Genomic DNA, 21,702 nt, shown 5'->3' with positions numbered 1-21,702 from the left:
CAGATGTGCGGAACGCCACGATCTGTTGTCATAGCGCGATCATCACAAGGCAGTGCCCTAGAATGAAGGTATCTGTTTGCTTCTTCTAGCGTTCGTGTCGCAGACCATAGATATTTTCAAGATGCAAGCGATGTATGTGATAATTGCAGGAGCCGGATAATTGGGTTGTACACTGGTTGACGTACACCACAATGTACCTTTGGCATCAGCTAGTCCTGCATCGATCCGGGGAACAAGGGATGCATGAGCATTGCCACGGGCGCAGTTAAAACCAAACCGTTTCATGGCAGGGGAAGACCAGAAACCATAGCCTGGGTTGCCCAATCGGCTGCCAATGTTGGTATTGGAACTGGTTGAAAGGTAGCTGCATGTTGATGGACTATTAGGACCAATAAGCCTTTAGTGTACCTGACAGCCGCGAGCAGCGCCACGAGAATTCGGCAACAGATTGACCCTTTCTGGTATTAGAGTCGCACACTGCCAGTTGCTCTTTGTGCTCGTAGTGGCTCAGTCGAGTTCGTCAGTCCATTCGGTCCTAAAAAGAACTGCTGAGGCTTTAGAGCATGGCAAATTTTCGAAGTAGGTTGCTCGAGGCCTGTTGCTTTCAGCTCCTCGTGTGGACTTGGGCTCTTTGCGAGCTGCCCGAACCTCTCCAGTTGCAGCAGCCCTAATAGCTGTGTGAGACGAAGATGAAAGGGATCAACAGACCTCCGGAGTATGGTGAAAGAAGCCACTTCATCAAAGCTCGCCTACCGAAACATTCCATATGGCGGTTGCACTGCAGGAGGGGTGAGTTCGTCCCATGTTCGACGTCTGGGACTGAGACCGATTATCATCTGCGCACAGTTTGATGCTCGCCCAACCGGCCTCTCCTGCCCAACATATCAGCCTCGCAATACTGGGATGCCTCTGATCCATACTGCTGCAATGGCAACAACGCAGCCACTCATCAAGGATACGGGTCAGAATACGGCAGAACACCGTAGCATTCGCTCAGAGCAAGCTAGGATAAGAGTGTTGCCAGGGCCACGGGCTGCAGAAGATCGACTGGGGTATGGACAGGCAAAGAACGGGTTATTTTGCAGATGTATTTGAGCCTTCGGTATTGACCTCGCGGGGCAATAGCCGGAAAGCTCTTCTCTAGAGGCTGAATTCCAGGCATAGAGGACTGTGGCTTCGTCGAAGGACTCGAGAGTGGTAGAGGAGCTGGGTACTGCGGCAGGTACCGTTGTTGACCGCATAGTTTCCGCCACTGTCACAGTAACATGGCAGGTAAATAATGGAAATGCCGGACCTCACACGCCCCGCTCAAAATAGCTTTGCACAATGCCCTCAAGCGTAGGCTCATACTCCACCAACTTGACATCACCGGACTTTTCGTCCAACACCGTATTGGCCTGCACAAATACCTTCCTTGGGGTCTTTTTCTTCAAAACCACGGGTCTTGCTTTCTGTGCCCACCATTGGTCCACGCTGGTAATGTCATCGTACATCTTCTTACCTGCCTCGAAATCGGCAGTTGCCTTGTAGATGTGTAACTTTTGCAGATATGCCTCGACTGCCGGTCGTCCATGTGAGATGATCTTGCTGCGGTCCAGGTGGATTTCCAAGTCCTCCGGGTTATTCGCGTCACCATTGAGAGCCCTGATCTCGCAGAAGCTGCCGCCAGCGTCCAAAAATGTGCGGAGAATGGAGAAGCGGGCCTGCATATGAGCTTGGCCCCATTTTCTAGACTTAGGATCCCAGTATTCGAGAGCCGCTACACCAGCTCGCGCCATTTGCAGATATGACACATATAGGACGTCGCCAGCCTCATTGTCGATGTCTTCTTTGCCGTTGCCGAAGCCAAAGATTTGCAGAATTTCAAAGTCACAAGCAAGAGCCATTGCAACACATTCGGCGCGACACTCCTCGTACGAAGAGGCAATGGGTCCGAAGACGCTTGACCAGGTTTGGCCAGGCTTGTAATACGACTTGATCGGTTTTTTCGTAATAGGGCTGACGGGAGGATTCTTGATGTTGAAATTATACTTCCCTGGAGCAGTTTCCTGGAGCAGCTTGCCACAGCCATGACCGAGGAGTTCGTGAATGCCCACTTGAACCTCGAAAGCAGGATCCCGGTACTTGCGATACAGCTCGTCGTCCTGCTGGCGAATGAAGGGAATAGGCTCATTAGGAGCTTTGGCGCTGAGGACGTTTCCTAAGCTCACATTCTTGAAGCCTTCGTTCTGCCTGATGAAATCGTAGTTCGGAATGTTGATGCCCGCCGGGATACCGCTGCCAGCGAAGCTCAAGACTTCCAACGAAGTAAAATCCGGGCTCAGAAATTTGTCCTTCTCGAAGTCTTTGGACCACGGCAGTTTCGGGATCATGCTGGGAGCGGCGTCGACAAGCTTGCCGAATGCGCGAGTCCGCTCTTGGTTGACCATAGCGACAAACCCTTCCCATTCGCCCCGGACCCCGTGAGGGTCCCGGTAAGTCTCCACAAAGCCTATGTCTGTTTCGACCATGGGCTTCTTGTCCTTGATCCAGTACCGCTGAGATTCTACAAAGGCCTGGATGCTGCCTGTACTGAAGGTCTTCGCGTACTCGTCCATCATCTTCTCTTCGATTTCATTGGCGGCTTCTTTCTTTGCCTTCTTGAACTCAAGGGCAATCTTGGCCATCTCCTCTTGGTAATCACCGTAGACTAGGTGCAACTTCTTTCCAGCGAGCGTGCCTGTTAGGTCGATTGAGGTGACGTCGCGCAGGTCCCGCTCTGAAGCCGGTGGATTGGATATCCCAGAAGCTATGAGCAGTTCAAAATCACCCGAGTCGAGCTTTCGCAACCTGGTGTTCTCGATCAACAATTTCTTCTCTTCCAGCACGTCTCCAACAATGGAAATCTCCTCTTTCGTGATTGTTGGTGAGTCTGGATAGTAGTTTGTCATATGGCCTGCTTCAGGGTAACCCAGGTGCATGAGAGCGACATCTTTGGTCTCGTATATCCCTCCCGCTGTCTTGGTCGCCTGCTCATATAGCTTCTGCGTTTCTTCATTCACACCACTGAGCTTTTTCAGCTCTTCCGGCGATATTCTAGGTATGAATTTTGAGTCACCGAAGCCTTTGTAATTGCCCGCATTGCCTAGGAATTGTGCAGCATACTCGAGCCACAAGGTGATATCTGAGGAAGCGACGGAAGTATTGGCAGAGAGCTTGCTGTAGTCACCACCACAGGCACGATGGAACGCTAGTATGAGATCATAAATGACGGGAGATTCAGGCGATACTTGGGTCAGTGTTACCCGCGTGCCATGGAAAGATGCCCGGCTCAGATGGTGGGCGTAACGCTTCTCCTTGGGTGAAAGGGCGGCGAAGTGAGGGGCAATCTCCAGTCGAACGACCGTTGGAGGGTTGTCTGCCAGATAGTGAGATCGAAGTGAGGGATCCATGTTGCTGTCCGAAGGCACTCTAGAGAATTGTGGAACCAGCTGTGAGAGACGCCTAACGAACCTCTGGAGAGGGGATACTGTTCTTACTGGAGGCCGCATGCAGATGTGGTTTAATTAACGCAGCCTCGAGTCCGCAACGAGGCTGGAATTGGTGGACAAGGCTAAACAATGGTCGAAAACATGTCAAACTTGCCAAGGCCGCCTTAGTACTCCGTAGTCAAGGTGCTCTTAGCCTTTACGCACGAGCCCAATAGGCTACGACATCTCTGTGTTCTACAACTTTCGTACTTGCGGCATATCCCAAGGCCGGTTGACGTTGCGGCGGGCGCAGTACTTATGCAAATGGTGCCTGAATGATGCCCGTGCGTTGAAGGGCATCTTCTTGACCAATTCATCTCATTTCACAAAGATGCTAAGGAGATGAGTGATGATGAAATTATCAGCAACCCAGTTTGGCCAAGCTATTAGATGATCCTATTTCCTTCGGCATGCTCGCCATGCTATCACGGCGGTCTAGCAGTTGAATACCATTTAGCCAGCCAGAGACAAGAATAATCATGCTTACCGGGCTATAGTCATGTTCATCACGTCAGTGTCGTTCCTTCATCATCTTTGCAAGATTCTCAAATGTCTGCCGCCGCTTGTCGACAATGTCATTGAAAAACTGTGCTGGACCAACGGACCCAATGACGATCTGATCGCTGCCAGAGAGCAGACCGTCGAAGGCAGCGTCACAAAACCTGTCAACCGGCATACCAAGCTTTCGCCCCTTATCTGCACCCATATAATCATGCAACTCGGCTTCTGGTTGTCAGCCACTTCCCTTGGAACCACATGCGCAAAGCACTCACTCTGAACAGGAGGCGGCGACAACTCGATGACTTTGACCAATGAGCTTTTCAATTGCTCGCGCAGACAGAGAACAAAAACATTCAGGGCTGCTTTTGAAGCCGAATACGCAGGTAACATAGCTGCAGGCACAATTGCCAGGTTCGATCCAGTGCTGGTTCCGTCAGCAAATGCTGACTTCTCGTGAGAAGGGGAAGGCTCACAAAATCAGACTCGTCTCGGTGTCCTTGTTCTGTAGGAATGGGAGAAATTTCATGGTCAGATCGACAAAGGACGAGAAGTTGACTTCGATCTCGGAGTGAAACGCGGCAAGATCGACCATCTCTGGCTTTGCTAGGTCGAACGGGCGCTGGACTCCTGCATTCAGGAACACACAATCAAGGTCCGGATAGGTGTTTGTGACGTTCTGCACGAACTGGTCGATATTGCCCCTTTCGCTGATGTCGAATCGAAGAGCGCTGGCTTTGTCCTTGCCGTGCCTCTCAACAAATGTGTCGAGACGTTCCTGTCGTCGTCCGACTGCGATGACCTTGGCCCCTTCACGGACCAAACGATCTCCAATTGCCGCGCCGATCCCGGCGGTGGCTCCAACCAGGAGCACTCTCTTATAGGCGAACGTCATGCTAGTGAGAATTCGACCCTTGTCACGGTAGGACTGAAGGGAAGGCGCGAGGCTGAGCAGATTCCCTGAAGTATTGAGAGACAGGTTTGAGGTGATCCTGATATGAGGCCGTCTGTAGCAGTGTATTTATAGGCCAGCTGGGCCATGATGTTGTTCATTGTGCGAACCTACGGGGAAAGCTCAAAGAACCCAGATGCGGGTCTGACAAACTGGAGCTCAAAGTTAAAGGATACTTCTCGGCAACGTGTGCTGCAATCTGGAGATCGCGAGCTGACAGGCCAAACCAGCTATAACCAAATCCGCGCCACCCGGGGCTGACACGTTGGGTTCACGAGGTGGACTGCATTGTAGCCAGCGGTGGCCATGGAAAAGTCAAGCAGAAACACCAGACAAGCATCGGCGAAGCAGGACACAAGCTCTACGAGACATGCCGTTAGGTACCGCTAGTGCCTCCACCACCGCGTCGTGACTCGGATTTCTATGACGTCGACGGAAGACTTACTCGATGCGGCATAGTCGCATGCGGAGATAGGTATCTTCTCGCCGGAGACCGGTCCAGCCCAGCCAGACGAGGAAGCCACCGAGCCAGACACAGGAAGCATCTCGTGTCTGTCCCGTTGTACGCTTCCTGCGCACCAAAACCTTCTTCACACATCCTTCGCGTTCCTAGACTTGGCTCATCATGTCTCATTCTCTGGCGTGCTTTGGCGAAAGTGTCGTCTCCAGGTTGAGACCTCCCTCTATCCTTACTGTCATTGCTTGGACTCCTATGCCCCTCTGCAGGGCCAGAAGCCGGCGCACATGGTCTACAATGGCAAGCCATCGAAAGCCTGCGCTCATTGCAGGCGGAGGAAACTTCGGGTATAACTCCACATCCTTGACGCACTTGATGTGGTTTAGCTAACCACATGTCAGTGTGATCTTCGAAAGCAGGCATGTGGTCAATGCTTGAGAGCTGGTCTTGCTTGTACTGGCTACCGGGATCCAGGCCAATTGAGAATCCAGGATGAGAGCGAATCGACCAAGCAAAGGGCCTTGGGGTTTAAATCGCGACCAATCACGTCTGCTATACAGGTGCCACTGGAGGAAACGGCGCGGGCAGCATTCTTCTCCCATTATGTCCACGGATTCTCCACAACGTACGATGTGCTGGAACTCATCGGTGGGCAGTCTGGCCTGGACAAGCACCTAGCGGCGAGTGTGGATGCCGTCAGCCTAGCGTTCTTCTCGTTCCAATACGACGCCGTATCAGCTCTGAAGCCAGCTCGAGAGAAGTATTTGTCTGCTCTCCCGCTCGTCAAAGCCGCCCTCGGGGCTCCAGAATTGCTGGCCAGCAATTCGACCTTGTTGGCAGTGCTCCTTCTTGACCTTTTCGAGAAGATCACCAACCGCAGTCCCATCTCATCTGAGTCATGGATGAGTCATGTCAGGGGTGCTTTGGTGCTCGCAAGGCTTCGGGACCCTGCACAGCTCAACACATACATTGGCCTTCGCTTATCCGTTCGACTGTTCACCAACATGCTCATCAGCTGTGTCGCCGCGAACGCTCCGATCCCACCAGCGTTGACCAAGCTTCACATCGAACTACAGCCACACGTGCGCGGGGATGATCCCAAATGGCGGGTTTCTAGTCTCGTGATGAAGTACGCAAATTTTCGCGGGACCCTTCAAGGTGGGCTCTTGTCGCATGCTGAAGTTTTGAAAAGGGCAAAAAAGCTAGACGGAGAGTTCAGTTCACTTGCCCGAGACCTCCCGCCGTGTTGGATCTCGCAAAGGGTTGCTCTTCAAAAACCGTCATCCACAGTGCTGGAGCAATACTACGATGTCTATCCGGATTATTTTACGGCACAAGCATGCAACGTCATCCGAATGATGCGAATATTGTTGAACGATCTGATACGACAGACTTACCTGAGCACTGTCGCAGCTTCAGGATACCTCGAGCCTCAAGCCCTCAACGTCGGTTTCGCTTCTCATTTAATCGACTCTATGGCAAAAGAGATTTGTGCGGCCGGACCCCAATTTGTTGACCTCCCTGAAGCTCGCAACAGACCCAGCAATTCGTCCCCAAGCCGGAGAATGCATTGCTATACACTGCTATTGCCATATTACGTTGCTGCATTCTCTGCAAGTCCTGAGACTGGGGTCCGAGAGTGGGTCGTTCAGCGGTTCAGATCGATGGCTACCAATCTAGGCATCAAGAATGCTGCAATCGTGGCTGAAATGCTAGAGAGGCGGGACGGTACCAGCCCTTGGTCTGTCTATGCTACCTTGGGCAGCTATGCATTCGCTGCATGAGTTTGGGATCCGTTGCGACCGGGTCTCCATCTGTTGGTCAAGCGTTATGGACCAATACTCGTCAATGAGCCGTGGTCACATCACCATTCCGCTGTATACACTGCCGCCAGATACAACCTTCCGACCTTGACGATACCTGTCCCGGAAGGCTTCCAGGACGGAACCACATGTCAGAAAACGGAAGTGCTGTCCAGCACAGCAGCTCCTCCGGCTGCGGTAGACGGACGACAAAGACTGGATTACCGAGGAGAAACTCGTCCAGCTTCCTACTGACTTCGTCCATGCCATGGCAACATATTGATCCGCTACTCGACGTCATGGTGGCTGACTAGGTACATCTACAAGAAGGCATCGTATATATCGGCAATGTGGCTCCATTTAACGCTGCGGAAGAGTGGCACAGCTACGATAGGACACTTTCCCTCACCCTGGACAGCCTAGGTATAGCTATCTTACACAGATCTACGGCCACCCGGGTGACCGCGCAGGGGTGCTGTTTGTTTTGATGTCGTTAGGGGAGGCTAGACTCTACAGGACTTCTCGATGTCACTGCCACCACTGGATGCTATCGACTTTTCAGCCTTGACCGGGATTGCCAAGTACACAACGGGGCTGTCGAGGCTCAACTTAATCTCAAAGGTGAGCAATCTTTACCTGGATCGGTGTGATGCGGCCACGGACATGGACCCAACATCAGCTGGAAATAGATGGAACTGACGGGGACATGGCGTGATTCAACCAGTCAACAGTGGCGGCATTGACCATGGTGATATTCATAATGACCCGGATATTGAGCCACAAATGATTCACGAACAACACTGCTATGTACTGTGGCCGGTTACTTCTTGTACGTACTTACGAGTGATGCAGCCGAGTAAAATCTACGGGTAAGAATATGCGCGAGGCGGGCATGGCGGGGTGGCTTGGACTTGTGGCGGTTGCCGGATAAATATTCTTCCGAAATGGGATTGGTGGACATGTGAGGCTGTGTTAAGCGCACCTGCAGCCGTTACGGAGGCGTGCACACAAAGGCGTTGCCGCGCTAATTAAAATGACAGCCCCCGGCGGAATGACAGAGCAATTTCATGTGATGACACCACTCTCTAGGGGCTCAGTGCCTAAAGCACGCCTAGAACCATCGCACACCAGGGGCGCCTCTAGGTGTCACGGTGGGTGCTCGCTAACCCGCTTAAATAAACTCAGGGGTGGTTGCCTCGGACAACCAATAGTAAATAGGCTTGTCTTTCAAAGCACCGTCATTCCACCACTAGCGTGGCAACGCCTTTGTGTGCACGCCTCCGTACTCATCACTTCCTTCGCGCCTCACCATCCCAATCTGTATCTTTACTGACCTTCCAGATTGGTGACTTGGCCTGCGTGTTACGTTTTGACCATGGACGCGGCCGCCGCTCCCTCCACGATGCCCCATGCTGCGTTCTGCCTATCAATGTCGGCCTCACACTCACCTATCGCAGTCATGCACACTCCAGCTGAGACTCGTCGTGTCACCTTTTCATCGTTGTTCTACCGCTGCACGCTGCATTGCCCCTCCCACCTTCGTACCTTCCCACCTTCCGACCGTTGCTCAGCTTTCAGCCGCAAGCCACTTGTGCTCTGTCAACCCATTCCGGTCCCAATGCGGAGCCAGACTCCTATTTCCTGTGGTCTGGAACTGGCCCAAGCGACGAGCTCCGCGTCTCGTCTCGTCTCCGACCTCACAACACAGTAACCAGAGCTGCAGCTTGGTTATTTATGGTTACGGCAGAATGAGCACCCTGGCAGGTCTCGTCTCGGCCTCTGCATCGTTCGACGACGGGCAAGTTAAGGCGTCGCTGAAATCGTCCGTCTTTAATGCCCTCTATTACTTCGCACGATGGCTCCAATCTTGCCAGCAGATCATGCTTCCTGATGACACTCGCATCCTACGGTTACACAACCAGACAAATACTCTTTCTTGACAATTGTGAGTGCTGCTCAGAGCTTCCCATGATGCAGAGCTCCCGCTATGCTCGGCTGAATCCTTTCGGGAGCTCACAGCCGAGCGCGAGCCCCATTGCTGAAGAACCTATGCACTTTTCGAATCCTATTCCGAACTCGTCATACAACCCAGTGCCAACTTCTCATGTTAGCGACGAGAGTCTGGACAGTACATCCGAGAAACAGCGGGTAACGGTCCAGAACCGTCTGATCTCAGGCACATCCGGTGGCCTCCCCTATACGCGGTTTGACGCAAACGCCGACTTAAGGTCTCCCAGTAAGTCTACGTGAGATGGATCTATGCTGGCGTAGACTTACTTCATCAGCAAACCGCCGTCGAACAAGTAGCTCGCTGTACAAGGTAGCAGCCTCGATCCGAGACTTCGCCGTCTCACAGTTTACGGTGCCTTCTGTCGCGGCACCTTGGGAGCACGAACTATCTGAGAAAAATGGCGCAAGCCTGCCACCCTCCGACAGTGTCCGGTACTTCGACCATCGGCGCCAGAGACGGAGACTGTTCATCAACAGCACATTTCAGTGGTTTGTCACGGCATTCATATGTGCTGCCTTGGCCGGTTGCTTGTACGGCTTTTCAACCGTGGTTTCTGGCTTGAGCACGACACGCAAATATGTCTTCAACGCATTGGTTACCGGCTTGTCCTTGTGTTTGGGTTTGAACCTTGCCTCCTCCTTCAGGGGCTATGCGCAAATGATGCGGTGGAGATTCCTTGCTTCGGGATACCGCACCATTCAGGACTTCGAGCTCATCATGAACTGCGACAGTCAGTCAAAAGTCTTCCGCTTGCTCTGGGGCGGGCGGACTCGTGGGAGGTGGTTGCCCAACACAACTCAGATCCTTGCCCTTGTCTGGCTCCTGATCAATATTGCACTCCAGGTCGTCACCGCTCTGCTAGGTCTCACGTATTCCACCGATGTCAGTTCGGACTACGTCTTTCTGACCTATGGGAACGTGAGCGTCGCCGATGTCTCTTATGTTGGCAATGCCGAGACGGCTGCCTTGTACGCTGGCGACTATAGCAGTCTTGACGCGTACCTTGCCGAGCTCTCAGCGGCGAATGACTTTGGTGTCACAGGACAAGATTTCTCCGTCTGGACCGCCTCCTTTGACGAATACTTCAGCTACGACCAGTCCGTCTACACTGATGGGGACGTTTGCTGGTACCGGTTTGTCGATCGCTCTCCCCTTGCTTGGTCCCTGTCTGCTATCACGTATCGGACTGTAAACATCACAGCTGCATGCCAAACCCATCCCGTCACCTTCGGAGGCTACGCTGGGTTCAACACCAACGACACCTCCCTGAAACCCGTGGTTACGTGGATGGATGCCAACGGCGAAGAGAACACCTGGACGATCCCGGCCCAATCAACTGGTGGAACAACCTGGATGAGTAATTTCACGAGCGATTGCGGGCCACGGTGTACTCAAACATACGCCCTCCAGGTCGCTGACAATATCACCACTGACGTGCCCACGCCGCGCTTCTGGAGCTGCTTTTCGAATGTCTCTACTGTAGACGGAATCGACCAGCATCCCGACCTATATCCTGATCCAGCTTGGTATCGAATCCCGGATGAGCAGGCCAGGATACTGGCCGGAGCGATAGGGTGGTCAGGTGTGCGCACGGTGGAAAATGCCAGCGATTTGACGTTCGCGACACCGGAGTCACAGCTTCAGATGGTTTCCTACCAGGCTGACAGTCCATGGAGCCCACCGAGTAGTTACACGGCAGATGACATGGCGTGGCTAGTTATGAGATTCACAGCTGGAGCGATTAGCGCCATGGATGCGGTTGGTCCACGCTCCAATGTGACGGCGTGGGGACCAGCTGCAGCGCAAATAATCCATGTGCAGTGGAGATTTGCGGCCTCCATCCTCGGGGGTATCCCATTGGCGCAGGGGTTGGTGTTGCTGATCGTGATCATGTTCGCGAACAAAGCCATCATCAAGGACACAAGTCACTTGAGTACGGCGAGATTGCTGAGGCCAGTCGTGAAGAAACTAGGCGACCGCGGCTGCCTGCTGACTGGCGACGAGATCGCCGAGCAACTCGGCAACTACAAGATCATCTACGGAGTGAGAGAACCCAATGCTGGATTCGGTGGTGGTATCGGCGTCGGCGTCGGCATCGTGGGCACCGAAGACGACAAGATCAAGCACTTGGACATACTGGAGGAAAGTGAAGGGTTAGGGTATAGACATGGACGCATGCCCGAGGGGAGATACGACGGTATGTATCCAGCCCAGGACGAGCAAACAGCAGCACTCCTGGCAAACACCACGGAGTCGGAGCCCGACTCGGACGATGGTCCTCGAGCACCACCACCATGGAGTGACTTGCGCGAAAGCAAGAGACGGACTCGAAGAATGAGCATCTAATGACCGTGTATGAAAGAACATTTATTTTCATGTTGCTGGCTGCCAAGGATTACAGTATTGGTGCCAGAGTTGTCGTTGGATGGTTTCTTTTCTTTGCACGACAGCGAACCACGAAGCGAGTTTGTTTGTGTTCATTCTATAGTCTATAACAACCATATGGAGGAGTGTCGAGTACGGAGTACGACTCGGTTCGAATCGGGCCATTGATCTACTCACTCTTTTATCGTCTATCTTCGATCCTTGTATCCATATGGGACAGGGAGGCCCGAAGAAGATATCGCCATCCCGCGTGAGTGATTAGTCGGCCTGACCGACGATTCACTCACTCGCTCACTCACTCCTTTGCTCGTTTATGTATGTATGTCTGTATGTATAGACATATATGGTGATGCAATTCAACTTCCAGCCCGCCGCTCTCACTCACGCTATAACTTTGAGGGACTGGACTTCTTAGGCCGCTCATATGGCCCACCGATCATCTTCTTCCACTGGTCATCCACGCTCTGCTTCTCGACCAGCGACTTGGCGTGGGTCCATGTCCGCAGATGCTCGTCCTCGTCCTTGCGCCACATCTCCATTTCCTTTCCGATCCATTCGGCAGAGTGGTCGGCCGTGCGGTCGACAGCCTCCATGGCGATCAAATGGCCAATGTCCTCGAAGGTGACGCTGCGGACGCGTCCTTCCGCCGCGCCCCCTGATCCGCCGACACCCACCCCAGTGATGTCCATCTTGGCTTTGCACGCCTCGGCGGTGCCGACGTCGGACTTGCCGCCGAAGATGTATAGCACCGAGGGCCGTAGTTCGGGGAGCCGGAAAAACGTCTGTGGGCCCTCGGCGCGGTAGAACGGGTAAATCGAGGGCAGGGCGGGATTTAAGTCCGCATGGGTCTTACGGTTTACGGGCCGGCCGTCCTGGCCGTAGCCTTCGTAGTTGGGCCGCAAGAAGGTAAAGACTTCTTGTGGTGCAGGAGTCGTGAGCGTGACTTTTGGGCCGGACTGATTGTCTTTGTCTTTGGACGAGTCCGTGTCCGCGTTCGGGTGCAGAAGCGTAGGCATGTCGCGGAGGCCATATTTCACCCACCGTTCTAAGACGCGGGGATCCCATGCTTGGTAGAACTTCGAGGCCGCGAAGGAGGAGGCTGCAGCAGTGCGAGACGGCCATACTTGCCGGCGGAAGGTGGATAGACGAGCGGGAGAGGGCCCCACTTCGGGGGGTACGGAAGAGTAGACCTGGATGACGGGGTCGATGAGCACGAGAGTCGACAGCAGTCGCGGATGCATGTACGCAAGGTTTACTCTGTGGGTATGCATGTCAGTACACTGTAGGTCAGGAAAGTGCAGTTAGGGGTAGCTTGGTAGAGACAAGAGGAGTGCCACGCGCAACTTACAAGTTACTACCTCCCATGGAGTGGCCAATGCCGACGATAGGCCGGGGCATGAGATGTCTCTTCAGATTGATCATCAAGAGCAGATCCCTGGAGTGGTCAAACCACCCCGGGTCGTTCCCTAGCAGCTGTTCATTCAACACGCTGCTCCGACCTTGGTGCGCAACATCGGCAATCCATATACTCCGTATGCGGAAGCCATGCTTTTTCGACCGCGCGTGGATGTCGTCCCAGAGCGGCTCATACAGCTCTTTGGGGAACCCATTGGCATGACCGCCGATAATGGTGACGTCGCCAGGTTGAGGGTTGGGGTTGTCCTTGGGGATGTATTGCTTGACTGCAAGGTAGAGGACGGATTCTTGGGCGTCGGCTGTGCCTCGAGGGTATTCGCGGATGTGTTGGCAGGGCACCGAGTGTTCGATAATGTCGAACGACGACATTGTGCGCAGCAAATGGGAGTGGGATATCACCGGGAGGATCTCTAGAAGGTCTAGAGGTGAAGGGACAGGAAGGGAATGAGTCAAGGCTGCCTCTTGAGGTGCGGTTGCCGCAGACAGAATGCCCTGTACAACCTCAGCACTGACGACAAATGTGCCGAGGATGCAAGGCTCGCGCTTCGAGGACGCAGCACTCAAGTTCACAGGGCAGTTAGCGAGCGAGAGAAGCTGCAGATGCAGGTGGTGGGGGAAGTGCCGAGGTCTCAGCCGCGCATCGGATCCGGGCCACGCTTGAAGTGGCGTGCCTCCACTGCTGGGTGCCTGCGTGGCCTGTGCATCAACGACCGGAGATCAAGGCTGTCTCGGACGTGAGAATAAGGGATCTATGCAGTGACAAAGAACTGAGAGAAGGAGATGCGAGTGTGACGATCGCTGGGCCGAGACGACGGCGCACCTAGAGTTCAATGGTCTTCTCACCTACACCACAGCATCGCTGAGGAAGCGCGGAAGATAGAGCAGTTGCAAACCACTCAGCGGACAGGTTGTCGCTTAAGCCGAAGGAGATTGGAATAATAATGCCAAATTTTGCTGGGCATGTTGAATCTGGCTCATTCTCAACTCGGCACGTGCTTTGGCGCCAATCGCACGCCGGTGGAAACGTGACGCGTTGCCTCCACAAGCGCGTTCCTCTTTCATCAGCCACGATTCACGATTCACGATTCATGATTCACGCTCCACGCAAGCGCAGCCTCGAGACCCAGTACGGTGGTATACCACAGTGATGCAGCTCCTATTTGTATTCCATGACCGGCTCCTTCCTTGAAACCTGTGCTGCTATTTTTCGCAACCTGATCGCCACCACCACCACATCCCCCACCGCAGACATGGAGAACGACGAGGCTGTCAACGAGGTGAACAAGCCTGGCCTCTTTGTACAATGCAGCTTCGCTCTCGTGTGTACGGACACCTTTTCCGAGAGCGCAGCCACGTCGGTATGTATGACAATGGGTTCAGCGAGATCAGGACTAACGGGAACAGATGGCTGAGGTGCTGAGGCTACACGACGGCGAGGCATTGATTGCCCGATACCCCGAAGAGAACCTTGACGTTAAAGAGATCACGCATGTTGTCTCTGACACATACGACTTTCCTGACTACAATGCCTGCGCCGACGCTCTCATCCCCGTTGTCAGGCCTACTTGGGTTCAACATTGCCTTGCGAAGAAGAAACTCCTGAACCCTCGGCAGTACAGTCCTGACCCTCGATACTTCATGTCCGAGGTCTGTGTATGTATTGCCGATCTGCCGCCGGGCGACGCAGATGCGATAGCTGGCGGGGTGCTGGCGATGGGAGGTCTCTGGTCACCCAAGCTGACGAGCCAAGTCACCCACATCATATCACTGTCGATGGAGTCAGAGACCGCCGCCGTGGCGGAGAAGAGGAAACTCAATGCCAAGGTTGTACTTCCTCACTGGGTAGATGATTGTTTGAAACTGGGTAGGAAGATTGACGAGCACCCTTATCAACTCCCCGACCCAGAGATCTTAAAGTCCATCAACAAGCCACCTATGGGCAAGCGCAAGACTCCCGTGGAAGGCGCCCTGCATCCCGATCCGACACAGTCTGGGCAGGAGCCTACTGCACCGCGCAAGCTGGAAAAGGTCTTCAAAAAGAAGCTGGTCATGCTCGCAACTGATTTGGGCATTTCACCATATCTGCGTGGCATCTTAAACGAGCTTATCACTGCCGGTGGTGGCAGAGTGACGGACTCTGTCTCAAAGACTGACATGTATATCTGCAAGTATCGTGAAGGTCAAGATTACAAGACTGCCTCAAGGGCAGGGAAAGACGTGGGGAACCTGGCCTGGCTCTACTTCCTGATCCAGACCGACCAGTGGACGTCTCCCATGCGGCGCATGTTGCACTACCCTGTCGCAAAAGAGGGTCTTCCTGGGTTTCCAGGCTTGCTGATAAGCCTATCAAACTACAGCGGCGACGCCAGGTCATATCTGGAGAATCTCATCACTGCTACAGGGGCCAAGTGTACGAAAACACTCAAGCAGGACAATACCCATCTCATTACCGCCCACGACACGAGCGAAAAATGTGCCGCTGCAAGGGAATGGGGTGTTCACATCATCAATCATCTCTGGCTGGAAGAGAGCTATGCTCGCTGGAAGATGCAGAGCATAACCGACAAGAGATACACACACTTTCCTCAGCGCACAAACCTGGGCGATGTTTGTGGCCATACACAATTGGACCGTGGCGTCCTCGAACAGAAGTTTTTTCCTGACGAAGACACTGACATGACCGATGCTCCAGCCACCAACCCAATGGGCCAAGCTAATCAGAACACATTCGCGCCGCCGTCTGCAAGAAGAGTCAAGAGCGAACAGATATCCAAGACTCCCCGGACCCCAGCCGCCTCCAGAGTTGTTGCGCCTGGCAAGGAGAACGTCACACCATCCACGACCAACAGTCGTAAGTCAAAGGAAGTTGCAGCGTCCCGACTGCACATGGCCGCCGAAGATATTGCGCTCTACGAGAAAGAGACAAAGCGAAAAGGCGGTGTCATCTATGGTGGAAGGCGAAAATCCGACCCGGAACGAGTTGAGCTCGGTCGAAAACGATCAATGGATGAGATTGATGATGCTGAAACCTCCAACGATAGTGATGCGAAGAAAGTCAAGCGCAGCATCGATGCTCCTCAGATGCGGCTCGTCATTTCCAAGTACGAGAAGTGGGTGAACAAGCCGAAAGACGAAGATCGTGACAGGGCGAGTATTTCTATCCTGCTGTCCAACTGTTTCCACTAACGTACAATAGAAACAACTCCGCAGCCTCGGAATCTTGATTACAACAGACCCCAGCAGGGCCACACACCTTGCGGCCCCGCATATCGTCCGGACAATGAAGTTCGTCACTGCACTTGCTTACGCTCCCCTGGTCATATCGACCGAGTTCATCGACGCTTGCCTGCAGGAGGGAAGGTTGGTCGATCCAGAGGACTACGTGCTCAAGGACACGCAGAATGAGAAGAAGTTCCATATCTCGCTAAGTGACTCTCGCAAGCGGGCTGAGAAGAACGCCAACCAGCTGCTGCAGGGTCGGTGTATCTACTGCATGGAGCAGATTACGGGTGGCTTCGAAACTTTCAAGGCCATCGTAGAAGCCAACGGTGGGCGATGTATCTTGTGGAGGAACCGCAAAGGCACGACGGTGCCATCGGGACGAGCAGACAGCGAGGCCACGACTGACACAGATGCCAATAACGATGTGTACCTGCTGAGCGACGAGAATAAGAGCGCTCCAGGCCTTCTGGCACGCTTCCGAGAGATGGTCGAGGGTAGCCGCAAAGTGGCCAAAATTGTGAAGACGGATTGGATCCTCGAGACGGCCATGTCCCAGCAGTTGCGTCCGACGAAGCCGTACGAGCTATGAGGGGTTTGCTCTCTGTAATTTGGCCAGGATGATTGATGTTCTATGACTTTATCGACTTGCCACGATAGTATGAGCGTTTGATTAAGGTGGTGATGAATAGCGACCCTCAATAGATTGACTTGACTTGGCTTGACATGACATCGACCGTTCTGTGTGATACCCTCTCTTCGTAGACCTACCGTTCTCCCCTGTAGCATGATGCCCGGTGATGAAGAGCTGAACCGTTGAACTATTGCCTCGACTCGAGCCCAGTCGAGGAAGCAGCCCGGCTAACACGAGTCTGATCCTCCGTGCGCCCCAACGGAGACTTTTCTCTCTCTCTTTCTTTGGCTCGCTGCAGCGATGCCGGTTCGGAACTGCAAAATGCTGGAGAACTGAACCGCTGAACCGCTGAACCACTGAACTGGTGAACCCTTGACCCTCTTCAATAGAACTCTACGCCCACCTGACCCTGCGCGCAACTCAAGCGAGCCTTCCTGTCTTTCTCTCGCGTTGACTCGCAGCACCGATTCCGACTCCCGAACTGCTGAACTGCTGAACCGCTGAACCGCTGAACTGCTGAACCGCCGCACCGCAAACCACTGTATCAAGGGCACTCAAAAGAACTTGACCCCCATCTGATCCTCCTGGCCCCCGAAAACCTGGGCCCTCCCCTTCTTCACCAACGCGCCCAACCCCCTCCGCAACACGTCGGCATCCAAGCCCCAAAACTCCTGCCCCTCCGTCTCCTGGCCCTCGACCAGCTCATACAGAGTCAACACCACGCCCCTCTGCCCCGTATTCTCAACCCACTCGGCAATCAAGGCACCCCACTCCTCGGGGCGCCGCCACCAGATCCACGCCTCCGAGGGCAGGTGGTGGTCTGTACCCTTGCCGTGGGCGACCCCGGCAGTGCCGTGTGCGATCCACTCCGCCCGCTCACCACCCTCGCGCGACGCCATGAAGTCGAGTACGGCGCGCGCGTCGCGGAGCGATAACTTCTTGTTGAGAGCTGCGTTGTGGAACAAGGGCGTGGCCAGGGCGTCGGGGAGGCGTAGTTTCCAGAGGCGGTGGTGCGCGCAGTAGCGTTGCGTGAGTGCGGACCATTTCTGGAGTTGGGCGTGCCGCGTCTGGGTTGTCGGTTGGAGCGTGAAGAAGGGGGGGAAGTCGTACGATTTGGGGAAGGTGAAAGTAGTGGATTTTGCTGTCGATAATGGTGTTGGTGTTGATGTTGAGGCTAATGCTGGTGGCGCCATGGATGTACTGGTGGTGTCGATGCGCGTTTGCTGGGCCTGGGCTTCGGCTTCGGAACTTGATATTCTCGGTCCTGCTGCTACTGCTGGTGTCGGTCTTTCGATTGAGTGTTGGTCGGTTGGGTCTGCCATGTCTGCTTGATGGATTGAGCGGCCTGGGCTTTACTGGATGTTACTGGATTGTTGATCAGTGTCGTATTTGCAGAATGGGATACCATGCGGGATGGGTGGATCACAGTACCTGGTACGGTGGGGTTCGGATGGGAGATGCTTCGTGGGGACGAGTGATTACCGTCTCTTGGTAGATGGTGGGTTTCCCGTGAGTACTACCTCGTACAGCCAAGTGCCGAGTACCTGTGTAGCATGGTATATGTCACATATGTTGTCCAGCTGTTGAGTCCCAAGAGTAGACCGACTGTCGACCCGGATTGGTGGTAGCGGATGAAATGACCTGATCACTGACTGGCGTCTCTCTGGTCTGCGAGTCTGCCTGACGATCGATAGCACGGCCTCCCACCATCAAATCACCGTGTGACTGACTCGGAGACCTTCTGCTTTTCTCGTACTTTCTTTGATCGATTATGTAGGAGAGCCTCGAACTGGACTGCTGTGGACGCCATGAACGTAGGAACAGAGGAACTGAGGAGATTCCACAATGCCCTGGTATTCGCGACCGCTGAGTTCCAAAAGTAGATTTGCCCAGGAAGGCCTGCTCACAGTGGTTGCAGGTGAGTCTTGTGGCTGCTACGAGTGGATAAACCCCCATGGTTGGGAGAGCATTGGTAGGGCTCAAATGACTAAGATACATATTGCAAAGCCGGACTGAACCCCTGGTCAAGTCCTCGCCGGGACAACCAGAAATCATTGGTATCTTGGTATCATGGATCCTATAGAAGCCTAGCCAGTTCCCCGTCCAATCGTCAAGTATCAAAGTCGCCTGCTAAAGTACGATTCGACTCAAAAATTCGTCAGCGCGAGACTCAGCGATCTGTCACCCAAACTCCTGGTCGATCTCCTCGTCAGGCTTCGTATGGACGAAAGCTCTTTTGATGAACTCCTTCCATAACCGGTTCTTCAGCTTCTTGGTTTTGCGTTCAGGATCGACCTCACGCTCGTGTTGCTCCACCAATTCATAGCCATCAGCCTGATCTTTGATCTTTAATGAATCCCGCCCGATCCTCTCGGCAAGATCCAGCCACGACCGGACCGTCAAGTCCTTCATCTGATAGTACTTGTCGTTGTTGGTGGTATACTCGACCTTGTACTTAAAGTGCCTCTCGGGGTGGTGTTTGTGTTTCTCGTCTGATCGGATTTGCTCGTGGATCTGCGTCAAGTTGGCGTAGTACTGCGTGAATGACAGCAGCGAAAGCGGTTGTGGAGAAAAGCCTGGGCCGGGTGGTGAGGTCTTCGCGGGAGGCTTTGGCACGGGGAATGGAGGTCTCCTGGGCTTCTTCTTCTTGCCTTTTTTGTGCTTCTTTTTGGCTTCATGTACCCCGTCGTCTGAACCAACCTCCATGTCATCTTCGTCGTCGCTCTGCTCAATAATATCCCCCTCGAATAGATCGGTGTGGAAGTACTCGGCCGGTTCTCCGATCGGGCCTCCCGCAGGATGCTCATTCTCTAGCCCTGTGATGTTGTACTCCATCACCCGCAAGGTTGGGAAGAAGTTGGGAACAACGCTCGGGGATACCAGCGAAAGGCTGAATCTCTCGGCCCAAGGTCCGCCGATCGCCTTCAAATACTTCTTCAACTCTTTGTCGTCGCCTGACCCATCCTTGTCGGTGTAACGAACGCTGCCGTCCTCATGGGGAATAGCACCCGCCGGCGGTGCAGGCAGTTCTGACCACCCCGATCTCAACTCATTCAAGTATTGCGCCTTCGCGGAGATGCTAAACGTGTCGTCGCGTGACCTGGCGGGCCATTGCCTGGCGGGGTCGGATCTGTCATTGATTCCTTCAACGTGGAATTTGTACGTCAAGTCCTTGACGTCCTGGAACATGAAGTGATCGATGTTCATGTGTCCAAAAATAGATGTAACAATGACATCGCGGTACTGACGCATCCACAGGGTATATTTCTGGTAGCAACTCTCGTCCCAATTCTGTTTGCTGTCTGTCCTTGCTGGCGGCACATGGCCGATCAAGATAGCCTTCATCCCACGGATGCGCAGAAACTGTAGTTGTGTCCGTAGCCATTCCATATGCTCGTAACCGGGTTCTGATTTCAGGTCACAACCATCGACGGCAGAATTCGAATCAAAAAAATACAAGGTATTCAAGCTGAAAACCGCCAACTTGTTGGGTATCACTTCGGTAAAGAACCAGCCACCTCTTGCAAACGAATGCCGTTGTGCCTGGGGAACAAATCGGTTCCAGACATCGAGATACGCCCGCGTCCATTTGTTCGGTCCGGGGGTGAAAATGTTGTGAGGGAGGATGTCGTTGTTTCCAAAGGTAGGGACAATCGGAACGACAAAGTCATTGGTTGGGTCGGGGTCGTCGATATTGTCCGGCTTTCCGAAGGTATCGACAAACTTCTCGACAATGAGGCGGTTGAGCTTGAGGACCTGGCTGTCTGATCGAGGTAGCCGTTCGTCGTTGTCGTGTCGGGCCGAGTCCCCCGTCCATATGACAAAGTCAATCTCGTCCTTCAGATTTTCCTCGATCCATTTGAAGGTCGCGTTGACCAGACTAATGGGTGCGTCACAATCCGTGACTTCCGCTCCAAATATTCCAGCCTGGCCTTCGCCGGAGTGACATAGCTCTGCGGGTTCGGAGCGGGATTTATAGAAGGGATCGGGGTGGATGTCTAAGGAGACAGTCAGTTGAGAATTGGTGGAGGCGAGCGTTGTGCCGCAGTTACCTGTGATGTGCAGGAACCTGCCACGCAGCTTCCGCGGCGCAGGTTGTGCTCTTGATATTGACGGATCGCCAATCACTTGTTGTAAGCCGTTGCTTTTGCCAGGTATGTTTGGAGGTGCTGCTGTTGTGCAAGCTGCGCAAAGCAGGAGCCCGGCTGCGAGGCGGACCATGGCTCCGAGGAATCTGAGGTTCACATTGGCGGGGAAAGTTTGCGTACTTGGTGATCGAGAGTGGAACACTGTTCTTCACCTCCTCTTGTCACGCGGATTTTGGAATCCGAGAGGAAACTCTGCAGCTAGGCAGAACGCAGGGTTGAGAGACGACACACGTCATTCCCCGATGGGCTCAAGTGCAGCCGCTGGAGGCGAGCGCGTAACGGGCACTGATTGGGCGAGCCCCGCGATTGTCAGGAACGGCGCCCCGAACCCCGGAAACACTTCTTAGAGGCCACGAGCCACGGACGATGGTTGGCGCTGCCGAAAACCGTCGTTTGAGGACGCAGGTCGAAAGTGACATTTCTCCAGGAATATAAGTGCTGAAGTTCACAATGCAGGTGTGGATGGTCATGAGAACATGTGTGACCGCGTCTGCTGCCCCCTTCTTCACGCCAGCAGTGTCCTCATAATCAGAGTTTAGCTGAGCCCGGCTTGACGAGTCAACTGCTCGAGGCCAATAGAGCGGCACACGTGGGCTTGTTCTGCTCTCAGATGACCTGTGCTGCCGGCCCCCCTTTACGGAGCTGACACCCACGTCTCGCTGAACTCGGCT

At 53.9% G+C, this 21,702-nt stretch overlaps 8 protein-coding genes across 8 annotated transcripts; 3 read left to right on the top strand and 5 right to left on the bottom strand.

The window, feature by feature from the left end:
- Positions 1-1,295: 1,295 nt before the first annotated feature.
- On the bottom strand, positions 1,296-3,431 carry A1O7_06469 (dipeptidyl-peptidase III; the record flags this gene model as incomplete). Its single annotated transcript, XM_007760471.1, has 1 exon — positions 1,296-3,431. The coding sequence occupies one exon, from the start codon at positions 3,429-3,431 to the stop codon at positions 1,296-1,298; it is 2,136 nt and encodes a 711-aa protein (XP_007758661.1).
- A 589-nt stretch (positions 3,432-4,020) lies between these two features.
- Positions 4,021-4,902, bottom strand: A1O7_06468 (uncharacterized protein; the record flags this gene model as incomplete). Its single annotated transcript, XM_007760470.1, has 3 exons — positions 4,021-4,232; positions 4,283-4,434; positions 4,484-4,902. The coding sequence occupies 3 exons, from the start codon at positions 4,900-4,902 to the stop codon at positions 4,021-4,023; spliced, it is 783 nt and encodes a 260-aa protein (XP_007758660.1).
- An 801-nt stretch (positions 4,903-5,703) lies between these two features.
- Positions 5,704-7,200, top strand: A1O7_06467 (uncharacterized protein; the record flags this gene model as incomplete). The annotated part of the gene is made up of 2 exons (XM_007760469.1): positions 5,704-5,763; positions 5,818-7,200. The coding sequence occupies 2 exons, from the start codon at positions 5,704-5,706 to the stop codon at positions 7,198-7,200; spliced, it is 1,443 nt and encodes a 480-aa protein (XP_007758659.1).
- A 1,989-nt stretch (positions 7,201-9,189) lies between these two features.
- A1O7_06466 (uncharacterized protein) lies at positions 9,190-11,575 on the top strand (the record flags this gene model as incomplete). Its single annotated transcript, XM_007760468.1, has 2 exons — positions 9,190-9,454; positions 9,504-11,575. The coding sequence occupies 2 exons, from the start codon at positions 9,190-9,192 to the stop codon at positions 11,573-11,575; spliced, it is 2,337 nt and encodes a 778-aa protein (XP_007758658.1).
- Positions 11,576-12,000: 425 nt separating this feature from the next.
- A1O7_06465 (uncharacterized protein) lies at positions 12,001-13,399 on the bottom strand (the record flags this gene model as incomplete). Its single annotated transcript, XM_007760467.1, has 2 exons — positions 12,001-12,871; positions 12,963-13,399. The coding sequence occupies 2 exons, from the start codon at positions 13,397-13,399 to the stop codon at positions 12,001-12,003; spliced, it is 1,308 nt and encodes a 435-aa protein (XP_007758657.1).
- Positions 13,400-14,434: 1,035 nt separating this feature from the next.
- A1O7_06464 (uncharacterized protein) lies at positions 14,435-16,841 on the top strand (the record flags this gene model as incomplete). The annotated part of the gene is made up of 2 exons (XM_007760466.1): positions 14,435-16,144; positions 16,227-16,841. 2 exons carry the CDS (start codon positions 14,435-14,437, stop codon positions 16,839-16,841), a joined length of 2,325 nt encoding a protein of 774 aa, XP_007758656.1.
- A 596-nt stretch (positions 16,842-17,437) lies between these two features.
- On the bottom strand, positions 17,438-18,205 carry A1O7_06463 (uncharacterized protein; the record flags this gene model as incomplete). The annotated part of the gene is made up of 1 exon (XM_007760465.1): positions 17,438-18,205. The coding sequence occupies one exon, from the start codon at positions 18,203-18,205 to the stop codon at positions 17,438-17,440; it is 768 nt and encodes a 255-aa protein (XP_007758655.1).
- An 859-nt stretch (positions 18,206-19,064) lies between these two features.
- Positions 19,065-21,104, bottom strand: A1O7_06462 (uncharacterized protein; the record flags this gene model as incomplete). Its single annotated transcript, XM_007760464.1, has 2 exons — positions 19,065-20,881; positions 20,936-21,104. 2 exons carry the CDS (start codon positions 21,102-21,104, stop codon positions 19,065-19,067), a joined length of 1,986 nt encoding a protein of 661 aa, XP_007758654.1.
- Between the last annotated feature and the right edge of the window lie 598 nt (positions 21,105-21,702).

This window comes from Cladophialophora yegresii (assembly GCF_000585515.1).
Source record: "Cladophialophora yegresii CBS 114405 chromosome Unknown aczIN-supercont1.4, whole genome shotgun sequence".
In the NCBI taxonomy this organism is placed as follows: domain Eukaryota; kingdom Fungi; phylum Ascomycota; class Eurotiomycetes; order Chaetothyriales; family Herpotrichiellaceae; genus Cladophialophora; species Cladophialophora yegresii.
Note: the sequence above shows the minus strand (reverse complement) of the source record. Positions and strands in the feature narration are given on the sequence as shown.